Source organism: Rhinatrema bivittatum, chromosome 6, assembly GCF_901001135.1.
Source record: "Rhinatrema bivittatum chromosome 6, aRhiBiv1.1, whole genome shotgun sequence".
Lineage (NCBI taxonomy): Eukaryota > Metazoa > Chordata > Amphibia > Gymnophiona > Rhinatrematidae > Rhinatrema > Rhinatrema bivittatum.
In genome coordinates, this window is record NC_042620.1 from 107,299,807 (window position 1) to 107,315,635 (window position 15,829).

The 15,829-nt window shown below is 41.6% G+C and overlaps 1 protein-coding gene across 5 annotated transcripts in view; it reads left to right on the top strand.

The window, feature by feature from the left end:
* Nucleotides 1–15,829, top strand: part of SSB (small RNA binding exonuclease protection factor La) — a 48,112-nt gene that overhangs the window by 16,594 nt on the left and 15,689 nt on the right. For all 5 annotated transcript variants that reach the window (XM_029605708.1, XM_029605706.1, XM_029605711.1 and 2 more), the window contains exons 4-10: nt 7,714–7,888; nt 9,227–9,334; nt 9,430–9,530; nt 11,010–11,081; nt 11,177–11,216; nt 11,517–11,657; nt 11,843–12,029. In XM_029605708.1, coding sequence (XP_029461568.1) covers nt 7,714–7,888; nt 9,227–9,334; nt 9,430–9,530; nt 11,010–11,081; nt 11,177–11,216; nt 11,517–11,657; nt 11,843–12,029 — 824 coding nt within the window. The remainder of the gene's footprint in view (nt 1–7,713; nt 7,889–9,226; nt 9,335–9,429; nt 9,531–11,009; nt 11,082–11,176; nt 11,217–11,516; nt 11,658–11,842; nt 12,030–15,829) is intronic.

Sequence of the window (15,829 nt, forward strand, 5' to 3'; positions counted from 1 at the left end):
GCGAACCTCCAGTTCTCCCGTTGCCTCGGGTCTTCACTGTGACTACGACAGTTGCCGCTACACTATGGAGAGAGTACAAGATCTGCTCTACTCTACTCTTCACTGTGTGTGGATTCTTGGGTTATCCCACTCTTTGGACCACTACCGGATTCACGCTGCCTTGTGCCTACCTCTATCACCAGCCTCCGGCCTACCCCATGCTGCGGGCCACTACCGGAGACACCCTGCACAAGAACCGCCAAGAGGAGATATTACCTGGGTTACCCCACTCTGTGGGCCACTACCAGTGAATACAGCTTGAGAACCATCTACTCTGGATTGTGTCTAATATACCTGCTCTTTGGGTTATCTTGCTACAATAAAACCTCTTGCCTCTCGTGTCAATCACTGCTGAGACCCTGCCTGTTGTGGTGAGTCCCCACAGGGCTCTTCCCTGTGGGTGGAATCAGCTCTCCACGACCCAAGGGCCCACTATCCAGTTCTATCATAACAGAACACAACAAGAACTATTTTTATACTGTTTCCTTTCATTATAACAGGGAATTCACTCCAGGATATACTACTGCAGTTGCAACTAGGCGGAGAGAGAAGGGATGGTATAGAATAGAGCAATTATGGAATGGGAATCGGGTTATAGATTTTGATTCCATTCGGAGAGTTTTCATATTATCAGATACAGACTATTATTTTTATATTCAGATTGCGCACTGGTTGAGGCAAAGGGTGTATCTGAAGCTTTAAGGAAAGATAAATTTCTTTGAATGTTTTTGTGGGCAAGTGCACAGGATAACTCAAGGAATATCCAAAATATATACTTTTGCTGAAAGGAGATTTAGCCTGCAAGACGTTTCATATTGTGGCATGGGAACAGGACCTCTGATCAGTAATGGACAAAAGGGAGTGGGCTACATGTTTTCAATCTGTGAAAGTGTTCTATCTCAGCTAACATTGTTGAAATTTTTATAGAAATTGCATAAAATGTTATTTCAGTGGTACATGACTCCAGATCGCCTACACAAGCTGTGCCCAAAAGGAGAAGTGTTGGAGACGTTGTGGCAAGAAGGGAACCTTCTTACATATGGTGGGGGTGTTTGGGTATAGAGCAGTTTTGGGATGTAAATTTGCAGCTTATGTATGATATTATGAGGAAGGTGATTCCTAAAGATCCTGTATTCTTTTTGTTGAATGTTCCTACTTTTGTAAGTAATAAACTTGATTTATTTGTAGAACAAATTATTCTGGTGGCCAGAAGCAAGGTGGCTTGTCATTGGAAGGATCCTCGATCTCCCTCTTTGTCAAGGGTGTGTTTAAGATTGAGCAAATTAATACCATTGAAAAGGAAACAGTTGGGTAATTTTGTATTATACAGTGATACCTCGGTTCTCGAACGCCTTGACTTTCGACCAAATTGGTATTCGACCAGGAGATTCGAGAAACTTTTGTCTTGGAATCCGAACAAATATTTGGAACTCGAACTTCCGAGATGAGCCGAGTTGAGCCGAATGGCGTTCATTCGGCCCAGCGCGCCTTGCTTGCGTCATCAGTGTGAGTGCAGAGAGAGAGTCACGCTTTGTGGAGAGAGTCACGCTTTACACTGAATTTAACCCTTAGACATGGGTCCAAAGAAAGCCAGAAGTGGTAATGCAGACAAAGGTAAGCGGAAAGCTGTGAGAACAACTATTGAGCTGAAGAAAGAAATCATTGCCAAATATGAACAGGGCACACGTGTTTCGGATCTGTCTGCTGAGTATGGCGTGCCAAAATCAACCATCTCTACTTTCCTTAAGAATAAAGCTGTTATAAAGGCTGCCAATGTTTTATTTCTTGTTGAGACTCATGTTTTTCTACATATTATATACAAATTAGGCCAGTAAATAGGCATTTTCTGGGGCTTGGAACGAATTAATCCAGTTTCCATTATTTCCTATTGGGTTTCATTGCTTCGGTTCTCGAACAATTTGGTTCTCGACCGTCCTCCTGGAACGAATTATGTTCGAGAACCCAGGTATCACTGTATTGGCAATCCTGTGTTGCATGGAAAGACCGATTTACATGATAGCTAAGGTTGCTTTATTCGTATTTGGTTTAGTTATCTCCGTTACGTGTTATAAAGTTTGGAAAGAGAAGGTAGGAATAGAGTTTCCTGGGAAGGGATACTGCACAGTCCAAAGTAATATGGTTATGCTTTCTGAAAAAGCCTAAAATAAACTGTGGGCAAGTACTTTAATACTTAATAAAGGCTCCCCTCCTCTATAGTAGCTTGAAAGTGGAATTTCTCAAACATTTCAGCCTAAATAGCATAGACCATGGTTTACTCTGCTTAGCAGACTGAACAACATCTCTTGCAGAGGGGACCTTATATAAAGAATGCAGGCTCCCCTCTTATACTTCCAGTTTTGTTCTTTGTCCAGGAATAAGTCCCTATTGATGTTTGGGTGTTGGAGCCTGCTTCTGCATTATAATTATTCATTATTAAATTTTAACATTTATAATCAAGAATATAAATACTTGATGGGAAGCAATAATGATAATCAAATGGAAAATTGTATAAGGAAACAAAATACTATGTTCGTCCACAATACGGAGAGAAAAAAGAGAGAACCATCAAAAGGAAATCAATTACAGATGATCTGTTTTGAACTCTGACAATACCCTGACATTATGTCATTCCAACAGGGACATTAGTTCTGGTAACAAGAAGAGCTTCAAGGGTCACAGGGTGACATCAGATATGTTTTCTATCTTAACAAGCACTTGCACAGAAAACATAAATTAAAAGAAAAATCTAAGGCAACAGTTTTCTCTTTGAGACAAAAGTTTTCTGCTGGGCTTGTTGTGATACCTTGGATATATCTGAAAAAAGGGCTACTTTATGTCCTGTGAATTCCTTTGAGGGAGTAGCAAAAAATCTCAAGTGTCCACTTCTTATCTAACTCCAAAACATACATCACGAGCAAGGTAGGTCTAAAGTCTATGCTGGAGTCTTGTAAGAAGTTGGACAAATCCAAATTATTACTTGGGTTCTCCTAACCACCCATATCCCCCTACCAGTAAATCCTGACTGAAATGGTAAATAAAATCTTGGAACTAGGGGTAAAGGACTCGGGAGGGATCAACAAAATATCTTAAGAGAATTTTTTTAAGCCATTCCAATGAGAATATTAAAGATTTGGGGGATCTATAGTCTAATCTCTTGGGAGGACCTTAAGTTCCTAATCAAAGTAGAATGCATCAATTGCTACTTCAGATTCTTTGAAGATAATGCATGAAGAATTTTAAAAACTAAAAGACTCTTAAATTTATCATAAAGGCCACAAGCAACCACTATAAAGATTTTAAAACTGGGGAGATGTGGTCTCTAGACTTCAATCCCTGGAGAAACGAGCAGTCGTGTTTTGGGTCAGCTGTAATCTATGCTGCTGCACCTTAGTTAGCCCAGCATAACAGAATGTTACAGTAATAGGCTTGTTTATAGTAGCTTGAATATAAGTTGCCAAGCTTCCTTGTGAAAGACAGGGTCATAAACAATGATTCTCAACTGTAAAAAGCAAGAACAAACTACTTTAAACATTTGGGAATGTAAATTTAAATATAAATCTAATACTTCCACTTTTGTGCTCATTCTAATTCGAAACTCTTGCAAAATAGGAGTTTGATTGTAAATGTCTATTGAAAATCGTTTTAGCAGTATAAACCCTGTGCCAAGAGAATATCTTTTCAGCCCTGGGGAGCACTGGTTTTGCCACTCTGGAGTGGGGTGGACTCAGTCTCTGGGCATGGGCTGGGAACCTGTAAGGCCAAACTAGATGAGAACACCTCAAACACAGTCCAGAAAATTCAATATCCATACAGAAGAGCCTCTGGAACATCAATTGCCTGGAAGCCCAAGCAGTCTGGTTGGTGTGCTTGCAGTTCAGTGACAGACTGCAAGATCAAGTGGTCCGCATGTCGGACAATGCAACAACAATGGCTTACATCAATCAGCAGGGAGAAACCAAGAACCAGTAAGTGTCGCTGGAAATACAGTGGCTTATGGAAAAGGCGAAAGGGTATCTTCAGGCGATCTCGGCCTCTCACGTTGCAGAAAAAGACAACGTAAGTGCAGTCTTTCTCAGCCAGGAGAGTCTGGATTCAAGAGAATGGGTGTTGTTGGATGAGACGTTTCACCTGATAGTGGATCACTGGGGCTTTCCATTCCTAGACCTGCTGGCGACTTCTCGCAATGCAAAGGTTCCTTGATTCTTCAGTCACAGGAGAGATCCGAAGTCCTTGGGTATTGATGCTCGCCTACAAATCCGGCCGGAAGACAAGCTGCTGTATGCCTTTCCCCTGTAAGACAGAATAGTTCGCAGGATCGAAGGCCACAGGAGGACGGTGCTTCTGGTGGCACTGGATTAGCCCAGAAGATCATGGTATTCGGATCTGTGGAAACTCATGGTAGTCTCCCCTTCATCTTCCCCCGCACAAGAATCTGTTGCAGCAGAGACCTGTCCTTCACAAAGATCTGACTATTTTGTCTTATTGTGCAGCCCTTGAAAGGGCTTGCTTGTTGAAGTGTGGTTATTCTTCTGTGGTGATTATCACATTGCTACGTGCTTGGAAGTTCTCCACTTCCTTAACCTATGTGCAGGTTTGGTGAGTGTTTGAGGCTTGGTGTGAGAATCAGTGTTCTTCCTCGTTCAATGAAGAACCTGCTTATTTTGGAATTTTTGCAGGATGGATTGGAATTAAGGGGTTGGCCCTTAATTCCTTGAAGGTACAGGTTGCGCTCTTGCATGTTTCAGATGCCAAGTCAATGGTGAGTCCTTATTGTCTCATCCTGATATGGCTCGTTTCCTGAAGTTACCAGTTCCCTTGTGGAGTCTTAACCTGGTGTTTTGATTTCTTGGCGGGTCCTATGTTTCAACTTCTGTAAAGCCTTTCCTTGCGGCTATTGATCTTGAAGACAGTGTGCTTGGTTGCAATGTTCTACGTGGTGAATTTCTGAGCTGTAGGCCTTGTCTTGCCGGGAGCCGTTCCTTTGGGTGACTCCAGGAGCGATTCAGTTGCGTACTGTTCCCTCCTCCTTGCCTAAAGTGGTCTTGGATTTTCACTTGAACCAGTCCATTGGATAAGGGGGAAAGATGTGGAAGAGTAACGCCTGTTGCATCCTTTGGATATCAAGAGACGTATCATGTGGTATCTAGTGGTTTCTAAACCTTTTTGAAAGACTGATTGCTTGTTTGTCCTTCATGATGGAAGGAAGCAGGGGGAACCAGCTTCGCAGGCTACAATAGCTTGCTGGATTAAGGAGGTAGTCACGACCCATTGACATTTGCTGAGCTGAGATGTGGTCCTCCTTACACACTTTTTCCAAGTATTATCGTCTGGATGCAGGCCCAAGAGAATGCAGTCTTTGCACATGCTTAGTCGGGAGTGGCTTGGATACATCCCACTAGTCCTGAGTCTGTTCTCGCGCTAGGAAAGGAGAAATTACTACTTACCTGATCATTTTTGTTTTCCTTAGTGTAGACAGATGGACTCAGCTTCCTGCCCTTGGCTGTAAAATGATTGGTCTGTTGGTCCTCCGTGAGGCTATGTGTTCCAGGGGTTTACTGATAAATGTTCATCCAGTCCCTAGATTGGGGTACATTCATTCATTACCTGAGTTCAGTGTTTCCTGTTGGTTGAGTACATTAATGGTTAACTGTTTTTAATCAAGTTATTTGCTAGTTTATTCACAGTTGCTTTTGAAGAGAATACTGGTAGGCTTATGTCACTGTAGGAGTATATATACTGTGATGTCAGCTTGCTCAGCCTCCATCTGCTGGCAGAGGTGCATAACACACTGGTTCTGAGTTCATCTGTCTACATTTAAGGAAAATAAAATTATCAAGTAAGTAGTAATTTCTCCATAAATGATCTGGAAAGGGGTACAAAGAGTGAGGTGATCAAATTTGCAGATGACACAAAATTATTCAGAGTAGATACTTCACAGATTGATTGTGATAAATTGGAGGACCTTGTGAGACTGAAAGATCGGTCATCCATATTGCAGATGAAATATAATGTGGACAAGTGTAAGCTGATACATATTAGGAAAACATTACCCATGCTGTAATTACACAATGTTCAATTTGGAGACAAGATGGCTGAGGTGGGATATGATAGGTCTTTAAGATCATGAGAGGTCTTGAACTGAGTAGATGTGAATCTATTATTTACAATTTTGGATAATAGGAGGACTCGGGGGCATTCCTTGAAGTTAGCAAGTAGCATCTTTAAGACTAATCGGAGAAAAATATTTTTCACTCAACGTACAATAAAGCTCTGGAATTTGTTGCCAGAGGATGTGGTTAGTGCAGTTAGTGCAGCTGGGTTAAAAAAAAAGGTTTGGATAAGTTCTTGGAAGAGAAGTCCATTAACTGCTATTAATCAAGTTTACTTAGGGGAATAGCCACTGCTATTAATTGTATCAGTAGCATGGGATTTTCTTGTGGTTGGGTAATTGCCAGGTTCTTGTGGCCTGGTTTGACCTCTGTTAGAAACAGGATGCTGGGCTTGATGGACCCTTGGTCTGTCCCAGCATGGCAATTTCTTATGTTCTAATGTTAGGTTTCATATTAGGAGTTTCCACCCAAGTGGGTGTTAGGGAGCAGCATAACTAACTTTGACAAAGGCTTAGCTGTCTTGGTTGTGAAGTGACATCGTAGTAACATAAAATGATGATAAAGACCAATTGGCTCATCTGGTCTGCCTAGTTGAGATTCTTCCTCAATGGTTTTCTAGCACTTTGGGTAGATGAGCATATAAATCTCCAATACTTAATCTAGCACCAGCCCACTTCTTCCTTCTGTTCACCACATATGCCTCTCTACCTGAACACTCAACCATTTTCTTACCACTACTGTTCTTCAGTTTTGAAGTTCCCTTTCATTTTTCCACGCTTCTTGGTGTCTGCTTACAGATTTTAATTTCTGCAGAACACGTTTTCCTGCAGTTCCTCAGCGCTGTTGCAAATAAATATTTTAAAGAACCTGACCTTTTTTGTGAAACCATGTTTCTGGCGGCATGTGTGCTACTTTATTTCAGTCTTGTTCTTCAGTTACGTTTCCATATTTTTGCCCACTACTGATGTTAATACTAACTGGCTCTGTCGTTGACCACGTCTGCTCTCTCCCGTCTTCTAGGATAAGTTTGAATAGAGCTGAGGGGTGCTGTAAGAACACTGCTGGATTGGTATTATGGGGTGTGTACCATCCGATCCCGTGGCCTTAGGCACTCATTTATGCAAGGAATTGTTCTTCTGTCGCATTGTGTCAAGGCCTTTCTCATCTTAGATCCATGCTCTTCCCTTTTCTCCTGTGAATATCGAGCAGAATTTAAAATTTCTGCCTTTTGCAGTCTTCCTCTTGGCAAATCCACTTTCGCCTTTTATTTTACCTATTTCCTCCCTCTGGATTTACTCGAGATGTCTAAATAACGATTTATTTCCTTTTTATCCGTTGAGCAATTTCCCCTCTGGGTCTTTGCTGTTTTTCCCAACAATTCTGCCTGCCTTTCACCTGTGGTCTTTTTGCTTGTTTGTTTTTAAATGTTACCTCCTTTCATCTCAACTTTATGACTCTTTTTTTTTTTTTTTTTTTAATTTTGTTCTGCTTACATCAATTTGTGGGTTAAAACTTCTGCTAAAAAGCATAACAGGTACATAAACGTCTCCATTATTCTTCCCAGATTAAGTCGCCTGACCACAGACTTTGGTGTAATAGTAGAAGCATTAGGAAAATCCAAGACTGGCCTTCTGGAAATAAATGACGGTAAAACTAAAATAAGGAGGTCTCCTGACAAACCCCTGCCTGAAGTCACGGACCAGTACAAAACTGCGGTCAAAAACAGATCTGTCTACGTTGTAAGTAGATTTCTCTATTATCACCACACAGACAATGAAACAGAAAGCACCACAAAATTGTAGATTGCTAGAAAAATGGCCACTTGAAAAGAAACATCTTGGGTGTTATGTTAACAGGCAGCATTAGTGCCTTATTTATTTATTTTAAAATGTTTCTATACCGCTTTTACAAACAATGTTTAATCAAAACAGTGTACAAAACTATCATTCTAAAAAAGAAAAGTGAAAAAAAAAATTACAAAATATATAATTATATAAATAATAAAAAATTAAAAACACATAAAACTATTAAAAGACAACTTAGAGTAATACTAAAATAGTGATATGGTCCCATTGCAATTGAGTCAAAAAATGATAATTAAGATTTTTTGAAAAATTATTTGGTGGATGTAATTTTAAATGCAAGTTGAAAGAGAAGCATTTTTAATGATTTTTTGAAGTGATTCTGATTGAATATGGTTCATTAATGACCCTCTGGGGGAGGAGCTTCATTTACAAAACACCTTGTGGCAATTGGTGGTGCAGATGTGATTATACCCCTGAGACCATTTGGGAGCTGCAGCCATCAGTGTTACAAGAGGTCTTTCCATTGCCAAATTGTGAATGGTATTTCTTTTGTGAGAGGGTGTATGTTAACCGTGCTCACTCTGCAGGGATTTAAAATTGTTCAACCAAGTTGTTGGATTAGAAATGTTTCTAAAATAGCCACCACTTAGTCTAATAAAGAAGAGGGTTTTGCTGAAAACCATTCTTTCCAAATTTACTGGAGTTACATTAAAAACATGTCTACAATAAACCTTATTTGCTCTGTCTGAGGTCTATAGAAATTTAGATCAGTTCAGTGATTCTTTTAAGGCTGTTGACTTCATAGGACTCCAGCTTATCAGTAACAGTGATTTAATTGGTCATGTGGCATTTTAAATGCAATATTAAACACTAAGCCAGAATTCATTGTTCACTTATAACATGCAATAAGTGTCTGTCTTTATTTATATAAATAAAGGTAAAACCGTAGGGTAGCTACTATAATTCTGTGATCAGCTGTCGTGAGTTATATTAATTTTGCACTGACTTCTTTGGAGGGAATATTTTATATATGAAAGCTAGTCACAAATATTAAAGTAATAAAGGGGGTCACCTTTAGCTTGTTTACATCTTCTTAAATGTCTGGTATATTTAGAAATTCAGGTTTTCTTTTTTTTATATCTTAAAATTCTTATATTTCACTTGTATTGAAATGTCTTTCTAAGCAGATTCCCACACCAAGGATTTTTACATGCTGTAAATTTCAAAATGCAATTCCCATCTTTCATTCAAATCTGTTTTTTGCTCTTTCAGAAAGGCTTTTCAACAGATTCAACCTTCGATGAAATCAAAGAATGGTTTGAGAATAAAGGCCCCATAGAAAACATTCAGTTGAGACGAAATGTACAGAAAGCATTTAAGGTATTTAATAAAGTGTAGGGTATGTGTGAAAGCTTACTATAGCTGTAAAAATCATGGGATTTTGTTAATCAATGTCTTCTCCAAATATTCCACAGGGGTCAGTATTTGTAGTGTTTGACAGTAATGAATCTGCTAAGAAGTTCATAGCTATACCCAACCAAAAGTACAAAGACACAGACCTGGTCATATTATCCAAGTAAGTTTCACATGTCTAAAGTTGAGTGGATATCTCACTAGTGAATAGATACTCAAAATGTTGCCCAACTTAGGCCTAGATTTATCAAAATGCAGTAAATATTGCATGCAATAGGAAAAGGGATGTGTTTTATGATAATAATGCACATTGCAATAAATAGGCTATGTTAGGACTTTGCGGTAATACCTACATAATTGCATTTTCCTACTTGCAAAGTGCTCATTTCACCACAGAGAGAGACACATTATCTACAAGGCCCTTTTACTAGTTAGCTATTTATGCTACTATAGGAGGCCCACCTAGTAACTCGAGGTGAGGTTGAGGTAGTAGTGTAGAGGTTAGGGGCCACTTTTATATGCAGAGTGAGACGTACGAACAGAGATCACTCTGAAAGACAGTAAATATTCACAAGAGTGCACAGTTCTGTTGTACGTCTCACTCTGCATATAAAAGTGGCCCCTAACCCCTACACTACTACCTCAACCTCAGCTCGAGTTACTAGGTGGGCCTCCTATAGTAGCATAAATAGCTGCTCACTATGGTGTCGCCCCCAGAGTCTCTCCCCACTCTCCTCCAACATCTCAGGCCCGCCCTTAGCCTAAAAATGCCCAAATTGCATTATGGGCATATTGCATGACATAGCACAGCTTAAAGCTATTGAAAAAGGTGTAGTTATTTTCGGTGTTAAAACTGTGCGATATTATGCGTTATGGCTTTGCAAAGTGTGAAGCCAGCCCACTTTTACAAAATTTCCGCCCCTGACTCCTCCCCAGTCCCACTCCTTTTAAAAATTTGCATCGCACCATGAGTTATGGGGCTTATCGCATGCGTTAAGGCATTTTTTGCATGCGAAAACGCTATAATGCGAGTTGACTGACCCTGTTTGCTTTGAGAATTTTTTACTTCTGTTAGATCACTGTTATCAAAAGGCAGAAAAGACATAAATTGAAATATTTTATCAAATATGCTAAAAAGATGCTAATCCCCTTCCCCCCCCTTTTTTTTTTTTTTTTTTTGTGTGTATGCTGAAAATTTAAAAACTGCTTTGGAAGTGAATGTCTTAGAAGCTGGATTGTTACCAACGGAATTAAGTTTCTCCACCGAGACAGATTTCTATCTAGTGATTTCTAGTCTAGCAGTTTCATCCTAGGAAAGCCACTTTTTTTGTGTCATACCAAAACAGGACTCTCCCCATCCCAATCTTCCTCCCTGGCCTGATCTGTTACTACTTCTTCTATATCCACTTAGCCCTGAACTGCCATGGCAGCCAATTTTATATTGTGCCACCAGAAATCTTAAGTGTTTCAATAATTATTGCGCTTGTGATTTAAAAATCTGGCCCCTGATTGTCTGAAAGATATATTTTGCTATCTCTTCTACAAAGCTTACAATTATGTTTAGCTGTATGTGGATACTATTCTATGGGTATAAACCTATTAGGACACTGTTTCAAATCAGCACTCTGAACTACTTTTATAGGGAGGATTATTATGCCAAGAAGAATGAAGAACGAAAACAGCTCAGAGGAGAAAAGAAAGCAAAGTGCAAACAGTAAGTGTTCAATAAGCACAGACTAACAGTGTTAGGCTTCAGTTGTCGTGATGGATCATGCCCGCTGCTAACGATGGTACACATTTTATTTATAGGGAGAAAGAAGAAAATCAGAAAAAAGCAGATGCGGAAATGGTAAGAGATTCTCATAGGGTTACAATTATTTCTTGCTTATTTGCCTTCTGCAGTAGACAGAAAAGTGCACAGTTTGCCTTTGGACTTGTGCCATACCTTGCCAATAGTAGTGTGTCAAATTCAAGAGTCCTTAAGCTCCAATTGTGGAAATTCTTTAATGCTGTTACTGCACTCAATGGCTTAAACACTGGCAAGACCTGAGGGAGGGAATGGTAGATCTGTTGCAACACACTCTGCTCCTAGTTTTAAAATTTTAATGAAAATAGTACAATTGATTAGTGTGAGGATTTTTGTCCTTAGAAATCTCTGGAAGAGAAGACTGGATGTTTGCTAAAATTCTTTGGTGACCTAGAGGATCAGACTTCTAGAGAAGATATTCATGCAGTTTTTGCAAATCATGGTGAAATTAAATGGATAGACTTCATCAGAGGTGCAAAAGAGGTGAGACTATTTCAATACAGTAACTTCACTACTAATAGAGGCCATGCTAGGGTTAATTAGCAGTGACTGAATGCATGTCTCCGGAGTCCTTTAATTTTAAGCATGTTTGGATGAATTATGCTATGTGAATACAGATTATTAAGCCATGCAAGCACTGATTGATACAGCATACTTTATTTTTCTAGGGAATTATTCTGTTTAAAGAGAAAGCACTTGATGCACTTGAAAAAGCCAAAGCAAAAAATAATGGAAATTTGCAATTACGAAACAAAGATGTAACATGGCAGCTGCTAGAAGGAGCTACAGAAAAAGAAGCTTTGAAGAAAATTGTGGAAGACCAGCAGGAATCATTTAACAAATGGAAGGGAAAAGGTAACATTTTAATCCTTGTAATGTGTCAGTAGGTAAACTATGAAGTTAAGTTGGTCATTTTTATAAACAGGTTGCATAATTATGGGAAGGAAGCAGCAAATTAGCAACAGGCTTCAACTAGCATGTGGTTCAGAGTGAAACTGAAATTTTTAGTAAATAGGACTACAGTAGTAGTCCAGTGGTTCTAAACCTTTTTTCTGTCAGGACACACCTGAAAGATGGTTCTCACATACATGACACTGAAAACATGATCGTCATGGGGCTAAATATAAACATATATACTCTGTATCTACAGGATCCACCCTGAGCCCCCCCCCCCCCCCCCCCCCGAACAGAACTAGGACATTCCCCATTCAATTTACCATACAAAAAAGATATTCCCTGTACATACCCGGAGCAGTCCAGACTCCTGGGTTCTGTCCACTCGTCAGCAGATAGAGGCAGAGAAAGTTCCAGCTGACTCCACCCCTTCCATGAGGGCACCTTCAGTACGTCAGTATTTCTCTGCTTCCAGCAGATGGTGGAGGTGCAAAACCTACAGTCAGGTTCTTTGTCAGTTTAAAAAAAATATATATATATTTTTGTTGAAGAGAGGTGAGTGGACGCTAGCCTCCCAGGGAGTTGGCAGATCCTGAGGGGACCATCCTCCCTGGTATTAGAGGCTTTTGGCTTTAGGGGTTGAGAACCCTTGGCTTACTTCGCTGCAGCTTTTCGGGTGATACCAGGGAGCCCAGTTCACTCACCCCGCAGAGCAGAGGACCCAGCTGCTTCTTCAGGTCGTATAAAAAAAAAAAAATTTGATTTGTTTTTCTTACCGAAGTAGATAATCTTTAAAGCCTTTTTGCTTTGCCGGTCGGACTGCCTGTTGCCTTTTTGCTGCTTTGGGCGGTCGGCGGGCTTTTTTCTTTTAGTTTCATTTTCTCCTCAGCCGGCTCGTTCTTTGAAATACTGTGCAGTCTGATCTTCCCCACGTGTGGAGACGTGCGGGCGAGAGTTTCTTGCGACGGCCTATGCTCCTCCTGCCTTCCGGGGGGGGGGGGGGGGAGGGGGATCTTCGGGGGCAGGTGCCATTTCTTCCTCTCTTCATAGCTCTGCTAGACCGGGACACCCACATCTTCCTGCTGCAGTTTCTTTCCTGCTTACTGCTTCTACAGATGCTATTTTGGGCTCTTTTAGCGCTGCTTCCCTCGCGGCGGAAGGGGGGGTTTCTCCTCCTCTTTCTCCACAGCAATTAGTCTCCGAGGGAGGTGATATTTTTCCTGATTCAGCTGCTGCTGGTGAGGAGAGTCCTGAGGGGACTTAAGACTCCTCTTCTTCATTTTCTTCCGACTTTATTATGTTTTTACATGAGGCTTTCAAGGCTAAAAGGTCTTCTAGAAAGAATCCTGAGGGGATTTCTCATTCAGTACCACTCTCATAAATCAGCTTCTAAAAGGAACAAGCCCTCGGGAGGTGGGGGGAGGATGGACGTTCCTAAACTTAAACACTCTCTCAGGACTCCGGTGCCTCGGCTTTTACCAGACACCTCTACTGACACCTCTGAGTCAGACCACGCTGACCAAGTGACATTCCTCCTCAGGATCCTGATTCTGCTGCTGGTCTGGATCCCTTGTCCTCTCTGGGTTCCCATGTGGTCGAAGGCGATGATCCTAAGGTGATCCACCTCTTTAGGAAGGATGAGCTTATTCCTCTCATTCCTGCTATTCTTGAGGAGTTGGACATTGATTTCCCGCCAGAGGATTCTTGTATGGGTTCAATTGACCCGGTCATGGTTGGTCTTCATGGCCCTACTCTGTCTTTTCCTTTTCATCTTTCGGTCACAGACTTATTTCGCGAATGGGACACTCTTGACTCGGGATTAAAAGTCAGCAAGGCCATGGATAAGCTTTATCCTCTGAGGATGCTTTGGACTTTTTACGGGGTCCCAAGGTTGACGCAGCGGTCTCTGCGGTTACTAAAAAGACTACTATCCCGGTAACCGGTACTACAGCTCTCAAAGATCTTAAGGATCATAAGCTAGAGGTTCAACTAAAAAAGATTTTTGAAGTTTCGGCTCTTGGAGTCCAAGTCACTATGTGCAGCAGCTTCGCCTGAAGAGCAGGGCTCCGCTGGGTTCAGCTCCTGCAGAATAATTCTTCTTTTTCTGAGTCCGAAGCTATTCAAGCTGGGTGTTTGGAAGTCGCTGTTGCTTAGTGCTGACACTCTTTTTGATTTTTTGCGTACCTCAGCCAGATCGATGGTTTTGGCTGCTTCTGCCCGCAGACTTCTGGTTAAGACACCAGTCTGCGGATGTCTCTTCCAAAGCTCAATTGGGATCTTTGCCTTTTAAGGGTAAACTTCTCTTTGGGAAAGATCTTGAGGACTTTATTTTCTCCTAAGGAACAAATTAAGTACATTGTCTGTCTGCCTGAGGATAGGCCCAAGTCAAGAGGGCATTGCATTCCAGATCACGTTTCCGAGGGAATCATAGATTTTGCTCCTTTCGGCAACAGCCAACTAGACAGCAGTCTTGGACTCAGTCCTTTCGAGGACGTCGCTATGGAAGACCTGGTCCCTCCCAATCCTCTGGTGGAGTGAAAACATCTTAATGAGGAGGCCGATCTTTTCCTCTGTTCCAGTAGTGGGAAACAGATTATCTCTCTATTTTGAGGAATGGGCCAAAATAACATCGGACCAGTGGGTCCTCACTGTGATAAAACAAGGCTATGCTTTAGATTTTGTTCTGCGCTCTCGCGACCGTTTTCTGGCCTCTCCATGCTCTTACGCTCAGAAGTGTCAGGCGGTGCAAGACACCTTACATCGCCTAAGCGAGCTCGGGGGCCATTGTGCCCGTACCTCCATTGGAGCAACGAAAGGGCATTATTCCATCTCTTTAGTCATACCCAAAAAAGACAGCACATTTCGTCCCATTCTGGACATAAAGAGTCAATCGATGTCTGCGAATCCCAAGGTTTCGCATGAAAACCTTAAGAGCGGTCTTGGCATCCGTCCACAAAGGAGAGTTCCTAGCTTCCTTGGACCTGACTGAAGCATATCTTCACATAGGAATTCGTTCCGACCATCAGATGTTCCTGCGGTTCTCAATTCTGGGGGACCACTTCCAATTTTGCGCTCTCCCATTCGGCCTTGCCATGGCGCCCAGGACGTTTACCAAAATAATGGTTGTAGTAGCTGCACAGCTCCGAAGAGAGGGATTCTTTGTTCATCCCTACCTGGACAATTGGCTCATTCGAGCGAAGTCAGAACATCTGTGTCTTGAGTTCTTCAGCTACTGAAGTCATTAGGTCGTGTTGTCAACCCGGTGAAGAATCACTTAGTGCCATACCAGGCCTTGGAGTTTCTGGGAGCTCTTTTAGACATCCAGCTGGGGAATTTTTTTCTCACGGAAGAACGAATCATCAAAATTCAGTATCAGATTCGGATCTTGTTGTCAAAGTCTCCTCCCAGAGTCTGGCATCATCTACAGGTTCTAGGCTCCATGGCTTCCACTTTGGATTTAGTTCCGTGGGCCTTTGCTCATTTGAGACGTTTCAGTCAGCGTTGCTTTCCTGCTGGAATCCAGAGTCTGAACAGTTTCATCTTCCCCTTCCTCTTAGACTCTGCTCGTTCCAGTCTCGATTGGTGGCTCCTATTGCAGAATTTGCGTCTGGGAGTAGACATAGAGGCTCCAGTTTGGACAGTAATCACTATGGTTGCCAGTCTATCCGGCTGGGGGGGCAATTTGTCTCAACAAGTCTGTTCAGGACCAATGGTCGCCAGAGGAATCTCGTTGGTCGATCAGTCGTTTGGAGACCAGAGCG